This window comes from Mus musculus, chromosome 15, assembly GCF_000001635.26.
Source record: "Mus musculus strain C57BL/6J chromosome 15, GRCm38.p6 C57BL/6J".
Taxonomy (NCBI): Eukaryota; Metazoa; Chordata; class Mammalia; order Rodentia; family Muridae; genus Mus; species Mus musculus.
The window spans coordinates 39,431,197-39,451,260 of record NC_000081.6 but is presented as its reverse complement, the minus strand read 5'-3'; the positions used below and the strand labels follow the sequence as shown (position 1 = coordinate 39,451,260).

Sequence of the window (20,064 nt, the reverse complement as noted above, 5' to 3'; positions counted from 1 at the left end):
ATGCACATATTTTAAACACTATTATTGTTTTTATTAATTTAAAAATATTTACGGAATACCTTCCATTTGTTCTATATTGTGCTAAGCAATAACGTAGAGGTCAACACAGAAACATGTTTACAAAGTGTGGGGAGAGACACAACAAATTAGTGTGTCAGAGGAGAGAACAAAGGACTATGAGAAGACATGAACTCTAATGTGATTTGAGAGTCACCACACAGCTTCACAGTAATGATATTTGAGATGGGGACTGAACGATGTGAAACTAGGCAAGTAAAGAGAAAGAGATAGACATATGGAACAGAGCATTATAGTTAGATAGATACTGTAAAAAAAAATCACCATCATCACTACCAACAACAAAAGTGGGGGCGGAGGCATGCCAACAAGCCTAAGCAAAGGGAATGGAGCATAGGGTGCTGTGTAGGAATGGCGACGCCTCACAGCGGAGCCCACTTGGATCCTTTATTCTCTAGTAAAGATTACCTTTGTCAAACATTAAGTGAAACCTGACAGAATCTGACTTACACTTACAAAAGCTGAATCTAGATTCTATAATCTGGGTTAGAAACCAAAAGCTAAAGGTATTTTCAATAACCATTAGGAAATATAAGGTGACTATAACCTACACAAAGGTAATGACATTAGCTAACACAAGAAAAAAGAGAACTGTGAAATTTCACTATCAACATAGTGAATAGTTAAGGTTAGCATTCAGATTTCTGGTTAAAGAACTGAATAAAGAAGCACAACTTTTGAGATGACAAAACTATACAAGAAGAACCTTTTTTGTTGTTGTTAGAGAAGATATGGTAGTAAGTTATTTTATAGACTCTGAAATATCATTGACTATGAAGAACTTCATAGCAAATTGCTTTTTAAACATGCGTCTTGGATCTTTTGGAATTTATTAAACAGTGGTTGACCTGTATGAATTTTAAGGTCTATAAGTTATTCAAATGGGAATATCAGCAATAAAGACATTTAAAGTGGCCAGAAAAGCAGCTGTAGAGTCTGAAAACACATTAGAAATCATGCATTGGGTACCACTGTAGATCCAGTAAATTAAAAAGAATTGGTGAGGCCTAGAAATCTGTTTTAACAGGATTTCCAAATAATTATGTTTAATGTATGTATAATGTTTTAATGTATGTAATTAACGTTTAATGCATGTATAATGTTTTGGCATGGTAACGTGATACTGTAGGCTACAATTGTGTTGGAGCTTATTCATAGCTATCTTAGAGCACACACACATACAGCCCAGAGACGGGAGACAATTATCTCTTAAAATCTGTTTGTGAAAACAAACAGAACTGTAAAGTCTAATGCACATGGAATAAAATGTATAAAAAGAGCTTCAAGTCTTTTACTCAGTCTTTTTCCCTTTCACTGCCATTTTGTTCTTTTGTTTTCTTGTGCTTCTCACATATGTTTATAGCACAAATAAAAATTAGAATTCCAGTACTGCACACTGACAAATGGAGGTAAGCAGTCTGTTGTGTGTTTATGCCCCTGTATGGTCTAAACAAGAGCCTTAAAGTGTTTATACATTAGAAATGTGTTATTTTTTTCAGGATACACAATAGTTTCATGAGAAAGCATCTATATGTTTCTTGGCTAAAGAACGTAAATAGTTAAGCCTATACATCAAAAACCATGAAGGTAAGAGAATCCATTCAGTTCACAGCCTCTCTCTTCCCTGATTTCAAACTACATGATTACCAGAAGTAAGGCCTGTACTCTCTAAATTTAGTAGTTAGCACTTTAAACTATTTGAAAACAAAGAAAAACACCCTATTGATGAAAAAAGGGGGTGAGAGAGTACAACGTGCCTGACACTGAAAAGCATTGATTAACATAGTAAAAGCTAATGTCATTTTGAAAATTAAATAAAATATCATCAAGCATAGAAAGATGTTTAACTTATCACAATTAGCAGTATGGAGACAGTAGTAGTCACGATTTAATATTAACTCTTGAATGACCCTGCTGAAAAAGTCCTAGAAGGTTAGAGCAGAAAAAGTCTTATGCTAAAAAGATGGAAGTCTACAGTCAAGATGTTACATACGTTTAAACTAGAAGAATGCACAACCCAACAAATATATATCTTAACAAAACTAAAAGATGAAAACTAAATATTATAACACACCAAAAAGTACAGGAAATAGAAAAGAATTACACTGAATGACAGCAAATGTTGCATCAGAACTTGGGAGGATACAGGGAGCCACACAACAGAAGTTTTTTACTGTCAAACCAGTGGGTAGAAGCCGGGGACCCCTGTGGTTGAATTGTAAAAAGCCTGGAAAAAGCTGAGGAAGACCATAGGAAGATCAGCATCTCAACTAACCTGGACCCCTGAGATCTCCCAGACACTGAGCCACCAACCAGGCAGCATACAGCAGCTGATATGAGTGCCCCGATACATATAGCAGAGGACTGCCAGGTCTGGCCTCAGTGAGAGAAGAGCCTAACCCTGGAGAGTCCCCAGGGAGTGGGGAGGTCTGGAGGGGGTACTGGGTAGTTGAGGGTGAGGACTACCTCTTGGAGACAGGGGGAGGAAGAATGGGATGAGGAACTGTGGGAGGGTGGACCAGGAGGCGGGTAACAACTGGACTGTAAGAAAATAAAATTAATAATAAAGAAGTTAGCCTAGGTTATAAATACGATGAAATTATCTCTCAAGAGTGAACAACATTCTCAAAGAAAAGGAGGCTAAGTAGGTGTGAACCAGCAGGCGAACTCTAAAAGAATGGCTAAAGGAAGACTAGCTAAGGACACAGAGAAATGAAAAGACAAGAAGCCTTAATATTAGAAAGGAATAGGAAACATGGTAAGTAAAAATATGGATAAATACAATCAAATTTTGTTTTCTAAATCAGTTTAGATATTGAAAGTTCAAGATATACAATATTTATTTTTTTATTTTCAACACAACTACAAAAATATTTAAGAGGAGATAGAAAAACATAAGAGTGAAAGGTTTCTGTATTTATTTCTAACTTGTTAACTATAATGCTAGTATTATGCAAAATGCACACATGAAATATATTAGCTAAAGCAATCAATTAGAAAAATCATGAAAAAGAATAACTATAGAAAAATTAAAATACAATCTTTGAAAATGTTCAACTAAGTCATGGAAATATAAGAAAAACATCAGTAATAAAAAATACAAATGGAAAAGATTTTTTTTAAAAAAGTGAAACAATACATTTAACTATGGACATGGAAATGCCTAACAAAATACAAATAAAAGGACCATGACCAAGCAAAGTTTGTGTCAGGAAAACAGAGTATACTTAGATGTTTGAAAAAAATCAGTGTATATAAATCAAAGAAGAAAATCAAATGACCCTAACAATTTATATACTGATAGTGAAAATATATTTTTAAAGCTTAAGAGTGATGAATAGATGGAATTTGATCAAAGTGAAGTACAGCATGAAGCCAAAAGCTAAGATACTCAACAGTAAAGGCTGCCTTATACATAGAAAACAGTCACCAAAGAGAATATAATTCCCAAACTGAAATAACAAAAACATTCTACAACAGGCAACAGCTAAACAAACTGACATGTGGACATCACGGGATGCTGTAATAATTACTTGAACAGGAAGACTACTGAATGGGGAGGGGGGGGACTATTGACATTTGAAACGTGTTGAAAGGCATTAATGCTAAATGGAAAAACAAATCCCACATTGTCAGAAGATAATGTTTTATAAATGAAATCACATGTATGTTGTCATTTGAAGTCTTCTTAGTGTTGGCACAGGTAGGAATTATGGCGATTAATGTTATGTCTCTCTGGAGCATTAGAGTGACCACTGTAGGACAATCAACCATAGTCCAAATTTGTTAGTGGAAGTTCAAAACTAAACAAAAAAGGCTCTAAGTTTTAAATTTCTGTTCTGAGTCAGGCAAAAAATCAAAGGGACTAGTGAGAGACACTGCATTACATATATCACAGAATTACTTATAGACTATCTTATTATTAGTTGTGATAATTCCTAATATCTTGTTTTGCTAAATTTATACATTATTCTCTATAGATATGCATATGATGATAAATGGTATACTACAGAGCTAGGTACTGTCTATGGGTACAGGAGTCCACTAGGACTTTTGGGACCTATCCATGACAGAAAAGGAGGAAGGTACTACAGACACACGGTCTGTTTCATCCTTTGGAGACAGGCTGTCAACGCTGAAGGAAACGAGTGCAGGGCACACAGGCTCCCAGTGTTCCATGCTAGCAATTTCCTCCATGCCAATGATTACTTTGCTGGAAAAGTTAAGGTAAGATTTTGCTGTCCTTCAGACAGCCATCACCCATGGCTGGCAGTACTTGATGAAATGATACCGTGCTTGTGAAGAAGATGCGTGGTTTGGTTAGGAAGTTACATTGTAAGCATACCAAATCCCAAATCAGTATGATAGCAAATAGTTCTGCTAGTGTGAAAATGATAGGGGTATGAGTAATTAAAGGACTGAAACCTTAGACTAAGATTTTTTTCCATTCATTTACCTTTCTAGAAAATATAAACTAGCCAATTGTTTGTATTTTAAACATTGAGAGGAAAAGTGTGATCATCTTACAATGATTTTTCTTATAATCATTAAACTAAGGCAAGAGCTTATTAAAAATATTGTATCACTGGCTGTAATTAGGTTAATAAGAGTTTTAAATGTAAGTCATTTAGTGCACTATGGCACTCTTCAATTCAATTCGGCATTATTTTTAAAATAATAATGTTACAGAAATTATAGCATTTTATGCCAGGGTTTCAAACTGGAGCTAGAATAACGATGTTAAAGTACTGACATGACTCTGCCCTTCATTAGTTTTGTGTTTCAGCAAATCACTTAACACACTGGGTGTCATTTTATCATTTATATAAAAGGAAATTAATTGTTCCATCATGCAGATTGTTACAGGGTGAAATGGGATAATAATCATAAACATTCATTGAACACTATTGATGTTGATGGTATTATCTTCCTCATGAAACAACATCCCCATGCCCTCTCTTCAATCTTAGTTCTCATATAAGTAATTTATTCTCATTAATTTCTCAGTATAAATGATGGAATTTCCCAATATATGGTCCATACAACTTAGGTTTCATAAAATGTTAATGAGCTTCATAAATTTAAAAGGTTCCAGGTAAAAGAGTATTGGAAAACTCTAAACTGATTGTAGTTAGATTTTTTTTAATGTTTTTTCTTAAATTGGATACTTTCTTTATTTACATTTCAAATGTTATCCCCTTTCTTTGTTCCCCTCCCTCCCCCTGCTTCTTCTAATGTTATCCCCTTTCTTTGTTTCCCTCCCTCCCCTTGCTTCTTCAAATGTTATCCCCTTTCTTTGTTTCCCTCCCTCCCACTGCTTCTTCTATGAGGGTGTTCCTCCACCCACCTATGAGGGTGTTCCTCCACCCACCCACACACTCCCATCTCCCCACACTCGATTCCCCTACACTAGAGCATCTCTTGAGCCTTCATAGGATCAAGGACCTCTCCTTCCATTAACAAGGCCATCCTTTGCTACATATGCAGCTGGAGCCACGTGTACTCCTTGGTTGATGGCTTAGTCCCTGGGAGCTCTGGGGGGTCTGGTTGGTTGATATTGTTGTTCTTCCTATGGGGTTGCAAACCCCTTCAACTCCTTCAGTCCTTTCTCTAACTCCTCTGTTAGGGACCCCAGACTCAGTACAATGGTTGGCTGCGAACATCTGTTGGCCTCTTATTTGTCAGGCTCTGGCAGGGCCTCTCAGGAGACAGCTATATCAGGCTCCTTTCAGCATGCACTTCTTGGCATCCACAATAGTGTCTGGGTTTGGTAACTGTATATGGGATGAAGCCCCAGGTAAGACAGTCTCTGAGTAGCCTTTCCTTTAGTCTCTGCTGTACACTTTATCTCCATTTTTGCTCCTGTGAATATTTTGTTCTCCTTCTAAGAAGGACCAAATCACCCACACTATATAGATTTCTTGACTGCTGAGTTGAGTTCCTCTTTTCTTCAGGTAGCAAAGACAATATGCCTTGCTGGAAGGGTGACATAACATGATTTTCAAACACATAAACCCTCTGATGATGTTTCTCAAGCACAGTATTTTGAGAATTAAAGCTAAAACTTTTCTGTAGAATGAAGTTAGCATATGGGGAAACTCCCACATAAATCAAGTAATAAACAGTTCTCCACAGGAGATATTATTAAGGTCATTTGTTTTCAAATGTTACCCCATGGTATTGCATCCAGGCTACTGGACATAGGAAGACGAATGACTCTAAGTGGCTTTGATACTCCCTATCCTGGTCTTCCACTCTGTTCATGGGACTTGGGACTTGATCCTAAGGAGGTGAGCTATCACTGTGTATCGTCACGCTGCTACTGAAGGTGCTTGCAGACATTCGCTTTGCTGGCTTACTAAGTAAGCAGCTGGGATGGGAAGCCTATCTGGGAAGGACTTGCAAGCCACCTTTACATATTCTGATCAACAATTAAAAACAGTGGCCATTGCATTATACACCATTAGAATGGGAACATTGTTACCCATTAAATGATGACAAACATGGAATGTCAAGAACATTTGGGGGTGGGGCTGGAGAGATGTCTCAGAAGTTAAGAGCACTGGCTACTCTTCTAAAGGACCTAGGTTTGATGCCCAGCACCCACATGGTTCTCAAAATTGTAACTCTAGTTCCAGACAATCCACGAGCTTTTCTGTTTTCTGTATTTACCAAACACACATGTTCAGGAAACCTCTAATACACATAAAGTCACAATTTACAAGGACAGACATAACACCAGAAAACACCAGCACATGTAAAATTGCAATTTACAAGGACAGACATAACACCAGGAAAACACTAATACACATAAATTCGCATTTTACAAGGACAGACATAAGACCAGGCAAACACCACTACACATAAAGTCATATTTTAAAGGGACAGACATAACACCAGGCAAACACCACTACACATAAAGTCACATTTTAAAAGGATTTTCATAATAGATATTGGACTTGATTTCACATATACTTTTTAAAAACTTGACAGAGTAATTTCATAATGCCACCTAATACAAGAGGAGCATAACTGTGTGTGTGAATGTGCACATGTGTTTACTATGACTGAGTCTATATATTCAAAAGTCAAAGTCCTCTATTAACATTACAACTGATATAAGTACTTTGCATAAAATTATTTGCCAACAAAATTAATACACATGGCAAGGTCTTTGACTTCTAAAACCATTTCTCTTGTATAGGTCTTTAGAAAATAGCTATGCATAAATTGGAAAAGTCTAATTATTAAAAATTCCACAAAGAGTTTTGAGTCTTCATAGTTTAGACACCCTTATATGCTTAATTATCTCAGGTATCATAAATTAATGCTTTCTTTAATTTATTAGTATATATCAACCTTTTAGTAGCCATGTTTTATGAATATATAGTCGACCCACTAAAAACTTTTAAAACTGAGATTATACAAGAGGATACATTTCACAGTTGATAATGAGGCCTAAACTGAGACTAATATAAAGCTAACATCTTTTGTATTTGATTTATTTTTCTAAAAACACTTGCTTCTTTCTGAAAGGCCTGGTCTCCAAAATATAAAATCTTTCCACCTTTATTAACATAAAATAAAAAGAAACAGCTAAAAATCAGTAGCATAAGTCCTGCAAAGAAAGCTACACCATTCCATACTGAAACAAGTGCTTCCCAAGGATATCCTTGTGCAGTTAGGAGAATGATTAATAATATAACTATATAATGAAGTTGAAAATATGCCACATTATGATTAAGATAAATTTAATAAAGAGAGAATAGAACCTACATCAATTAGTATTCAAACATCAGTTCTAAACCTGACTCTAGGTATAAACGAGAGTGATAGGAACCATGGCACCAAGTCAGTCACAAGGTTCTAACAGAAGGGTTAGGTGGCCTGACAGTCATCCACGTGTGAAACAGCTTGGTATTGCTAGATTTCAATAACAAAAACAAATAACTAAAATTTAAAATACTTTTGATTGTGGCTGCCACGAGCACATACTGACATATGTCCTTGTCACTATTCACCATAAAAAAGTATAACACTCTGTAAACACATATGCATTGTATGTTTCGAGATGTAAGAGGCACAGCATGATGTGCACAGGTTATATGCAAGTATCATCATTCTAGATTCAGAAACAATTAAGCATTTGCATATTAGGGTGTCTGATGGGGGGGGGTGTCCTAGAATAATTCCTTGGAAAAAAATCAAGGGCTGATTATGCAACTTTATATGGTCAAATTAGAGAACATGCATGCACAAACTCACACAAACACATATAACAAGCATTTACTGGACCACTATCCTTATATGTGAATTTACGTGATATTTTCTGCTCTGCTCAATTTTTTCTTTATTTTTTTTTAAATAGGTATTAGTTGTGAGCATCTCAATAAAGAGAACTGAGGAAGGGAAGTGAAGGGCAGGCAATAGAGGTAGGGAATGAAGATCTGGATTCTGCTCCAAAAGGGATGACTGGTAGTACCTAGCCATACTATGGTTGTCACCGTGGCCTGGAGTGTGATTGGCACCTAGGAGCCAGAGACTAGGGATGCTGTGAAACACTTCAGGACATGAGACCGTCTCATAAAACACACAACTGTCTAGGACCGACGAGTGATGGTGATGATTAAAGCAGGAAATAAAAATAACAAAAAGTACATTGTAAAGTTTATGAAAAAAATTCAAACTTTAAGACATTAAATGGGTAAATTCAGGAACACTATGGCAAGAGCATTAAAGCTTTATTTTAATCAGCTTATAATTACTTAGATGAACACAAATAGGGCAGGTAATTAATTTAAAATTCTGAAAGGTTAGTATACCACATTAAGCTAAAATAAAAGATTAGTGTTCTAAAACAAATGGTGCACAAAAAATTAAGAATATAGAATGAATGACTCTTTGGAAGTCTACATATCTAGGAATTTCATTCTTAATTTCTTGAGGTGAGAAAGAATGCTATTTACCTCTACATTCTCCACTGGATCCAATCCAACACCTTCTAAATAATAGGCACGGAAAAAGTTCTTGGCAGAAAAATGAGAAATAGATGCTTTACATTTACTGAGGCATTGAATTATAGCTCAAATATACCTCACCAACTAAAAACAATGTATCCTTCTTAAATAGCAATGAGGAGATTTAACACAGGGCAGATCCTGTAATAGGTAAAACCAACACAATCCACATAACCATAATTACATATTTATCCAAAACCCTGAAGAATCACCTTGTAGAATTATTGACTTCTACAGAACATTAAATAAGTAATCTAAAATTTATCAGAATACCTGCTACTTGTTAACTATCATATGTGTGTTTATATAGTTTAATTTTGTTTCTTCAGTAACCAAATTCCAAAAAGTATGCTATTATTAAGGACTTAGAACTAAGTGTGCATATATACTTAGTGTCAGCAAAGGCAGAAGAGGGCATCAGATATCTTAGAACTAGATTTACAAATTATTGTCAGCCACCACATGAATGCTGGGAACTGACTGAGATTATCTGCAGGAACTGCTGAGCCATGGCTCCAGTCCCCACCTAGAGTGTTCTAAAAGGCAGAACAAGATTGTATGTATATTCAGTGAATGGCACACCCATGACTGAATCTCTTAGGCTGAGAAAGAGATGGTCTTCCTCTTAAAGCTCCCTTTCATTTTTAAATAAATAAACAACCACACACAAGTTATTGTTAGCATCATAATAAAATATAAGCAAAATAACAATGATTATAAATGAGTGAAATTCTATGTATTCAAACTAGTGTCATCTAACCCAAGCAGCAAATTAATGTCAAAAGCATCAATGAATGATCTAATAATGTCTCTAAGACATTGTTAAATGAAGGGAGGGAGGAAATGAAAAGAGAGAGAGAGAAGAAAGGAAGGAAGGAAGGAAGGAAGGAAGGAAGGAAGGAAGGAAGGGAATGAATGAAAGGCAGACTGACAGAGAGACAGGCCAATCAAAAGGAAAGCAAATTTTTAAAAAATTAAAGCTTGTTTTGAGCTGAAAGATGAGCCTTTATTATTAAAACAGCAAGAATATCTTCTATGCAGTAGACACATAATCAGGGTTCAGAAGAAGTTCTCTGCAATGATGTAGTTTATGCTACATGTTCATTATTAGATAAGTTTAAACTGGGCTACTTGGTTCAAATTTGCCTTGCAAAGATCTGAGATCAGTGTATTTAAAAAATGAGAAGGACAAAAAGCAAAGACAATGGCAAGACTGACTGATGTTAAACACTTTCTTTGAAATTATTTATACTAGACAAAACAAAAGGATGATTATGTTTGAAAATTTCATTGATCTTCATCAGAACAACATCTCAAAATTGTCTAAGAAAAAAGTGTATGTTCAAAGGCTGCTGATAAAATTACTTTAATTATAAGGGAAAGTGCAACGCATTAGTTAAACACCAAGAATGGCTATGAATTAGAAGGTGAGGTTGTGTTTATAAATCCCTTCTAGACTTTAGACCTTTTCATAAATAAAAGTGTTATCATAATGATGCACAGTTGAGACAGGATACAAGAGTCCTCTCTGAAATCTCCAGGCTCAGCAGCTGCCTTTCTTCCTGCTACTCTACTCCTACTGAAGAATAAGCCCAGGAAAAAAATTACAGAATTTATATTTCTTCCTCCAAATTTGAAAGTGTGATTGTGCCTAGGGCTTGTATATTAGCAAAAATTTATCTCTGTGAAACAAATTATTAGACAGACAACAAGTAGGACCCTGTAAAAGTGTGGGCACCAGGAGTTCGACTTAGAGAAGAATATGCACACTAGTGACATGGAGTTTCTCTCTACATAAGGTGCATGTTGTACTTGTGCCCATCAGTATCAGGTGTAAGTTTAACAAACACAAAAATTTATGGGAGTTTGTAATGTCATTAATGTAGAACCTTAGGACAAAAATTACTACTATACGGCTACCACATAGAAATCTTTCAGGCATTACATGATATACTTCTATGAGTTTTGTGAAAATATATTCTTGTTCTGTTTATGAAGGCATTATTTTAGCAAAGAATACATAAATTATCTAACAGATGTAATATAAAAAAAACACCTAAAATTACTGTTAGTTTTGATCTATTAGTATCTAATATATACCCCACCCAAATATAAAAAATTATCATTATTAAATATGCTTAAAGACTATTTTCTTTTAAAGCATAAAATTTCTACATGTTCTTTAAAAACTGATGGAGACCTCCAGTTCTCTTTTAGAAGCTGTGTTTCTATGAACTGCATATTCTCCTGGTTCACAGCTGGAAGTGAAATAGAGCTGTAGCTGAATTTTTTCATTGCGCGTGCATTTCCTTCATTCACTTTCTTAAACTTTATGTCCTCTTTTGAACAGTAGTGACATGAGGTATTATTAATCATGACTTTTAAAATACACTATACTAAATTCCACTAGTAACTATTAAGTTTTCTGTCAGGCCACACTTGCAATTATTTTTATGTTGTTAGTATGTGGTCAAGTGAATTACCCTTCTCAATTCTTAGCTATTCTTTTTATAGCTATTAACTTTATAAAATAACGTATTGTAAGAATCCTATTGGTACTGTGGCCATTACTAACTTTATTGCACTGTGTGGCACATTTCATTATAGTATTTAGTCTTCCTACATAGAAATAAAAAAATAAGCCTCTATTCATATTTTCCTTTGTTATGAGGAAAACTATATCATTTTCCCTGCAAGTGCCATCATATCTTGACAATTAATTTTTTAACTCCATTATTCTAGGTGTTATTTAGGAACACATTCTGATTTGTATTTTCTGTCAGGTGGCTATGCTATAGAATAAATCACTATATTAATTTTAATCTGCATGACTTCCTGAATTCCTCTGCTTATTACAGTTGATTATATCAAAAAAAATAAAATAAAAAAGAAAAGGACTGACTATCAAACATGACAAATTAGGAGAAAGGAGAAGCAGGGGCTGACATGAAAAATTCATGTATACTCACCAGTCTGATATATTTACCATATAGCAAAATAAATTCCAGAAAAAAACACAGGTTAATGGCTAAAAATAATTTTAAAAAGAAAATATATAGCTAACTATTTAATAGATTTGAAGATGAATAAGAAAGTATCTAAGGATGGGCATAATGAGAATAAAAACAAACAAAGAAAATTGTAGCTGTACTAAGCATGCTACTCCCAAATGATCAAAAAAATTAATAGACCAGCATCTAAATAAGAAATAAAGTTAATGAAATAATAGTTAGATGGGAAAATCTTATTTTAAAACAATTTTTATAAATTGATAAAAGAAAACTATTAAAAATCCAGAAGGAAGTGAACAGAGAGAATCAAGGGGCGAGGGATAACTTGTGAGATGATGAATGTTACACATCCATATCACAATGGAACTATGTAACATTCAGATCATGAGATAAACAGTATTTTTGAGGCCTTTTCAATAGACAAAAAAATTGGTGCTATGAATCCAAAAGTTCAAGCATCCAGGATAAGAGTGAAAAAAAAATGTTAACCTTTCTGGAAAGCAACTCTAAAATATGAATTAAAGCTATAAAACTTCAAACTTCAAACATACACACATATACACACAATCAGATATGTATAGGCAAAATTATACATAAAAATAAGCATTGAAAAGAAATTTCTATACTTCAAAGAAATATTTAGTTAGTGATAGATTCCTATGATAGAACAACAGTGTAGTCATTTAAATTTCTAAAGAATATTAAATGATTGAAAGTAATGATACAATGATAGCAATTGAAAAGGGATACAAAAGGATACAGTGTGATATTAAATTTATAAATTTGAAGACTCTACATTGAGAGAAAAGGTTGAAACCTAAGCATAACAGCAATTCTTTCTCAGGAAAGGGATATAGTGAAATTTCATTCCTTCAAATACCTGAGCAATGTTTCAAATGTTCTATTTCAAACGCATTCCTAGTTTTTCAGAGAAATGTAAAATTGTTATTTTCAAAACTAGAACTATTAAGTATGTGTAACTATGCTATGACATCTAAGGATGTAGAAACCCTCAGTAAAAAAGCAAAAAAGCAATCTTTAAAGCATTGTTTGTTTTTATACAAGGATATAAAAATGTCTTGCAATATAGAATTTTTCTACCATGGCCAACACTTTTAGAATTCTTGAACTACAAGCGGAAGCAGCTATTAAGTGTTCGCTGAGCCATTTATGAGGGAAAGCAAGCCCTGGCAGGCAGGGTCAGCCATGGGCGGTGCGGCAGGAGCGCTTACCTTTCTCACTCACACTCTCGCTTTCCAGCTCCACATCATCACAGCTTGTATACTCAGGTGTGGATGCCAGCTCCTCCTCCGAGCTGCTCAGTGAAACCTGGCGCATTTTACCTCCTTTCTTGGATTTATGAGGCCTTGGTGGGGGCGGCCTCACTGACTCGGACTGGTCTGAACTCAAAGAATCATTCCTTAACATGGTTTCCATTTTTTCTCGCTTCGTTTTCCTCACAGCAGAGCTGGGATCTAAGTGGTGCTGTTTCCGTAGGGAGTCAGCGCGCCTCATGTCTGGTCTATCAAGCGGTATAGGGCTCCGCCGAGGGGTGGGAGGACTATGATTTGAGGTCCTTTGTGGATAAGAACTTTGTCCCTGAGCCTCTCGAGTTCTTTCCATTGAATACGATCGTTGGTTTTCCATTGCAGCTCTACGTTCAGATACAGATCTTTGCCTTGATGGTCTATCCATCCTTAGCAGAGAAATCCTGGAATCTTCTAGTTCAGCGTTTGCCAAAGAAACATCACTGTGCCTTCTCTCATGTCGTGCCCTGGACACCTCAGCGTGGATGCGCATTTGTTCTTCGTAGGGTTGTGGCTTTACGGGATACCGGGCCAGATTTGGATCACTTCTGTAGCGTGCCTGGTATTCCTCCTCTCTCCTTTGTCTTTCATATTCATCTCTGCTCTCCACATCTTCATCATCCACAATATACTCTTTGGAATGTCTATGGCCTCTCCTGTTAGAATCCCTGTAATTTAAATGACCAGGTTCTTCATAAAATTGAGGCTCACGCTGAGATCGTCTATCAGCATAATCCGAAGGAGATCTTGGCATTGTACCATCTGAAGGAACATACTGTGAGTAGTCCTCTCTTTCTTCACTTTGCTCGTATCTTCGATTTTGATCCCTGGACACTGATGGACTTCGTTTTCTAGAAACCAAAGAAAAATACTATGAGAAGACATTTTTAAAAATTAGACTTCACTGATTCACTGCCAAATGGGTGGATAAATTCAAGCAGATCTTTAGGTCTTCTTCCCATGAAAGACATAGCTTAAGAATACTATAATATTATAATTTATAGATTGCTATACAACACCATGTGTGTGGGCACCTGTGGGTGCACACGTGTCATGAAAGTACATGCTATATACCACTCAATTTACTTTTGACATTATTTTTATACAAATGTCTAAAGGAAAAAATATCATAGTAAGAACATTATACTGTCGTTACTGAATCAGAATTTCTCAGTTACAGTTATTGCACCTTGGCAGAATTCTAATCTTGGAGCATCTGTATTTTCAAATAAGAGAGAGATTTGGATTATACACCTTGACTCAGATTATTCTAACAAACATATATTAGGTAAGTACTAATGGTGTACACTGAACTATAGATGAGAAACCAAAGAACGATTGTGCCTGATAAGAAGCTGAACCTAAAGCCTCTTCCAAGCTTCTCTGGAACTGAGAAACTACAGTCTTACAATACCAAAGCTTCACCAAGTTAATTTGCTTAAATAAAAGGGTTTCCAGTAGAATATTTAAAATCATGTTTAGTATTATAGAACTCTTAAAAAAGACAATTTATTCCTAACTTGAACAAACTCAAAAGTTTTGAAAATAAGTATAAAGACAGTGAGTCTTAACAGGCAATTCTAACTACACACAACAAATAAGAAAATTTTACCTCCAATGATAAAATTCACTTCCACAGGAAAAATCATTAATATACAGTCCCTGACTAAAACTCTGTTTTCTTTTTTTAATCATTCTATAGGAAACTTAAATTCATAGTGAACTAGCAACCACTCTGTTTAAAGATTATGTGATATGCCGGAAGCACTGAGGCAGGTATACATGCTAATTTCTATCAAACAAAATAAAAATGGAATGGTGGGTGAAAACTTAAATTGGGAGGGCAGTTGACTCTGCTGCTTAAAACAAAACTACTTCAACATGTGCACTTCAGTATGTTTAAACCCTACCAAAAGCCAGATAACATTCCATAGGGGACTCTTGAAAATAAATAATCTACTATCAGTTACTCTAACATATTAAACAATATTGGGTCAAGAAAATAACTACAAAGTACATCACGAATTATTTCACACATACTTATATTAGCTTTAGATCTACTCACCCACTTCTCACTATTGACCCAAATAGGTCAGAATTCTTTTTCTCCTTTACCATATTAAAGTAATATTAAAAGGAACCCATTAATAAAAATTTGAAAGATACTATATCCTATTTACCAAGTAGCATTTCTGTCATTGCTTACAATTTCTGATAAGGTCAAATAACTATCCGATCTATTTCTAAATATTCTCCTTGTGTAATACACCAGATGTTCCATTATAAATGCTTATATGGCTTGCAAAATAATTTGAGTAAGAAAATCTATCAACTACCTATTTAAAACTTCATGTTTTCAAAATAATGGTGATAAGAAAATGCCAAAAAGTAACTTTTTTCAAATATGTTACTGTTCTAATATCAGTTTCAGTTTATATATTGCTTATTAACTCTTCTTGCTTTTATTATAATACTCAGTGGCTATCTTAAGTGATTTGTATTAGTGATACCACATATAATGCTGAACATATTTACCAATTAACATCAAACTTTTGAAAATACAGCAGTAGATTTTTTAAAACATTTATAAGGGCAATGAGAGAACACGTGAATAGATAAACCTTAGTATTTGTATATTTTTACCTCTTAACTAATGACATATGAAACTTTAGGAATCTCATTGACACTGAGAGTTATTCTATACATTTGAATTTTATATTACTACAACTTAGCAATAGCTATTTATTCCGGTAAAAATTCTTATGGTAAAGATCATTTAAAAACAGCCATGTTATAAATAAATATATACTGAACCACATTAAAAGCCAACCACCTTCCTTTTGCATTTAGTAACTGTCATTTTAGGAATGACAGAATATATAGGTGAAATTTAAAGATTTAAAAATCTGAAAAGATATGTCCATTTTTCTAAATGCTTTGTGAAACATGGACCCTGCAAAAACTGAATGAAAGGAACACTTCATGATCAAATTCTTTAATGCTAACTATATAGTTTAGGTATAATTTGGTTCTTAAAGTAAAAATTCAAAGCTTTTAAACTATAGCATATCAAGAATTTTAAAAAATTATATGATCATGTGTAACATGACACATACACACTCCATGCCTAGATTTCCTTTTTAAAAAGCTTAGCAAAGCAAGTTATACTTTTAAAAAGCATGAAAATATTTTACACATAACAATTACATTTAGCATTTTTATTTTTACCTTTGTTCAACCAATGCACATCTGTCGAGCATGAAGCATCACACTGATGAAAATCCATCAACATTATGCCAGGCAGTGCTTTCTCTTAATCCTTCTAACCCTAGCAAAATCACAGGGGCCATCCTTAATCAGATGATCCGAAAGTCTCTCTTTGCTTGTAATCATTTTACTACAAAACTCAACTACTGAGAGTTGCACACAACATAGCATCCATTCAAGGAGAAACCACACAATATTTTAGTGACAGCCCTGTTAAGGCATGGCTATTTTTACTGCTGTTACTGTGTGGCTGTATATAGATAGCTCCAGGTCAACTAAGAATGTACTCGAAGGAGGATTATGGTACTTAGCTGATTAGGGCCTCACAACGCTGAAATGAACACAATCCGGATCCAAGGCATTTCGGGGCACTATAGTGAAGAGTGACAGCTTTACAAAACACTTTCCCCTATATAAATCACACTTTGGAAAATAAGTATTCAATATCATAATAATTGATTAGTAATTCTGCTGTTCAGCTCTTGTCATAAAACATATGGCCATCCCATTATGTAACTTCTTAAGGTTTAAGTAAACTTTTTAATCCAACAGGACAATGTTTCTCCCAAAGTTCAAGAAGAAAAAGGTTTTATAGAAATTTTTAAAAATATGCTCCATGAACTAAGAACTTGGTTAAATACTGAGCATAAATCCAGTTTGACTCATTTAATACAATATGTCAACATCTCCAGCTCATGGCTTGAAGATAAAAACTGTAAAGTTTCAAAACCCAATTATAATGAAATCCCAAATTATCTGAAAGTTAACATTATTTTTTGAAAACCTGTATCTAAGTCATTTCAAATAACTTATATAAAAATGAATATGTATTCTTATAATCATATATTTTTATAATATGTTCATATATACACATACACACACATATATATGATGCAATTTTTGAGATATGAGCAAAGAGACAGCAAGCAGTATATTATTATTTTTTTAGTTTCCAAGTCATCAAGTGTAAAGAAGAGTCTAATAATGCGTGTCAGTGCAGTTCAATCAATTGTCCATTATTGATCTAAAAAAATTAATTCTGCAATTTGGTTAGGTCTTAGAAGCATTGTGGGGAGTAGAGGCAACAGAGTGGTTCTCTCTCTCTCACTCTCTCTCTCTCTCTCTCCCTCTCTCTCTCTCTCTCTCTGTATGTATGTATGTTTGTATGTATGTGTCTATTTCCTCTTCGGTTTTTGTTTTGTTTTGGGGTTAGGCTCTCTCTACATAGCCCTGCATCTGCAAGAACTCAAAGACCAAATTGGAACTCACAGATATCCACCTGCCTCTACCAGATGTCCACCTGTCTTTACCTCCCTAGAGCTTGGAATTAATTATGTGCCACAATACATATAATAGTATATACACCAAATAAAAAACAAGGTATTAATCATCTCATAACAAAACCAAAATGAGAGAATCACATGCAGATGATGCCACCTACAACAATAAACATAACAGGAACTAACAATCATCTGCCTTTAATATCTCTCAATATCAATGGACTCAACTCACCTAAAAGAAAGACATAAGCTAACAGACTGCATATGCAAACAGGAACCAGCATTTTGCTGCATACAAGAAATACATCTCAATAACAAAAACAAATACTACCTCAGAGTAAAAGGCTGGAAACAAGTTTTCCAAGCAAATGGTCCCAAGAAACAAGCTAGAGTTGGCATTCTGATATCCAATAAAATAGACTTTAAAACAAAAGTTATTAAGCAAGATGAAAAAGGACACTTCATATCCGTCAAAGGAAAAATCCATCAAGAGAAAGTCTCAGTTCTGAACATCCATGTGCAAGGGAAACACATTCATAAAAGAAACTTTATTAAAGCTCAAAACACACATTACCCCACACAATAATAGTGGTAGACTTCAACACTCCACTCTCACCAATAAATAGGTCACTGAAACAGAAACTGAACAAAGACACAGTGAAACTAATAGAGCTTATGAACCAAATGGATTTAACAGATATCTACAGAATATTTCCAAAAAAAAAAAAAAGGAATACACCTTCTTCTCAGCACCTCATGCTACCTTTTCCAAAGTTTACCATATAATCAGTCACAAAACAAGCCTCAACCGATACAAGAAGATTGAAATAATCCCATGCATCCTATTAGATCATCACAGAAAATTCTAGCCACCAATAACAACAAAAACAACAGAAAACCCACAAACCCATGAAAACAGAACATCTCTCTACTCAATGATAACTTGGTCAGGGAATAAAGAAAGAAAGAAATTAATGATTTCCTGGAATTCAATGAAAATGATGACACAGCAGACCCAAACGTAAGGGACACAAGGAAAGCAGTGCTTAGAGGAAAATTCATAGCACTAAATGCCCTGATAAAGAAATTGGAAAGATATTACACTAGCAACTGAACAGTACACCCAAAAGCTCTAAAACAAAAGAAACAAACACACCAAAAAGAAGTAGGTGGCAAGAAGTAATCAAACTCAGAGCTGAAATCAACCAAATAGAAACAATGAGAACTATACATAGAATCAACAAAAGCAAAAACTGGATTTTTTTAATTTGTTTTGTTTAGAAAATTAACAAGATATATAAACTCCTAGTCAAACTAACTAAAGGACCCAAAGGCAGTATCCAAATCAACAAAATCAGAAATGAAAAGGGAGACATAAAAACAGAATGGAGAAAATTCATAAAATCATCATATCCTATTACAAAAGCCTATACGCAACAAAACTGGAAATTTTAGATTAAATGAATGATTTTCTAGACAGATACCATGTACCAAAGTTAAATCAAGAGCAGGTAAACTACCTAAAGGGGCCCATATCCCCTAAGAAAACAGAAGAAGTCATTAAAAACCTTTCAACCCAGGGTCAGATGGCTTTAGTGCAGAATTCCTCCAGACCTCCAAAGTGGAGCTAATACCAATACTCCTCAAACTATTCCACAAAATAGAAAGAGAAAGAACACTACATAATTCACTTTATAAAGCCACTATTACTCTGATACCTTAACCACACAAGGACCCAACCAAAAAAGAGAACTTCAGACCAATTTCCCTTATGAATATTGATGCAAAAATACTCAATAAATCCTTTGCAAACCGAATCCAAAAACACATCAAAACCATCATTCACCACGATCAAGTATGCTTCATCTGAGGGATGCAAGGTTGGTTCAATATATGAAAATCCATTATCGTAATCCACTGTATAAACAAACTCAAAGGAAAAAAACACATGATCATCTTATTAGACACAGAAAAAGGATTTTGTATTGGAGAGATCAGGAATTCAAGGCCCATGCCTAAACATAATAAAATCAAAATACAGAAAACCCACAGCCAATATCAAATTAAATGGAGAGATATTTGAAGCAATCCCACTAAAATCAGG

The 20,064-nt window shown here is 34.6% G+C and overlaps 1 protein-coding gene across 52 annotated transcripts in view; it reads right to left on the bottom strand.

The window, feature by feature from the left end:
- The window catches only part of Rims2 (regulating synaptic membrane exocytosis 2), a 486,087-nt gene that overhangs the window by 233,112 nt on the left and 232,911 nt on the right, over positions 1-20,064 (bottom strand). For 45 of the 52 annotated variants that reach the window (NM_053271.2, NM_001256382.1, NM_001256383.1 and 42 more), the window contains one exon: positions 13,339-14,264. In NM_053271.2, the coding sequence (NP_444501.1) occupies positions 13,339-14,264 (926 nt within the window). Of the gene's footprint in view, positions 1-9,044; positions 9,105-13,338; positions 14,265-20,064 lie in introns of all 52 variants that reach the window. The other 7 variants (XM_017316372.2, XM_017316375.2, XM_030248291.1 and 4 more) reach the window with 1 other exon arrangement.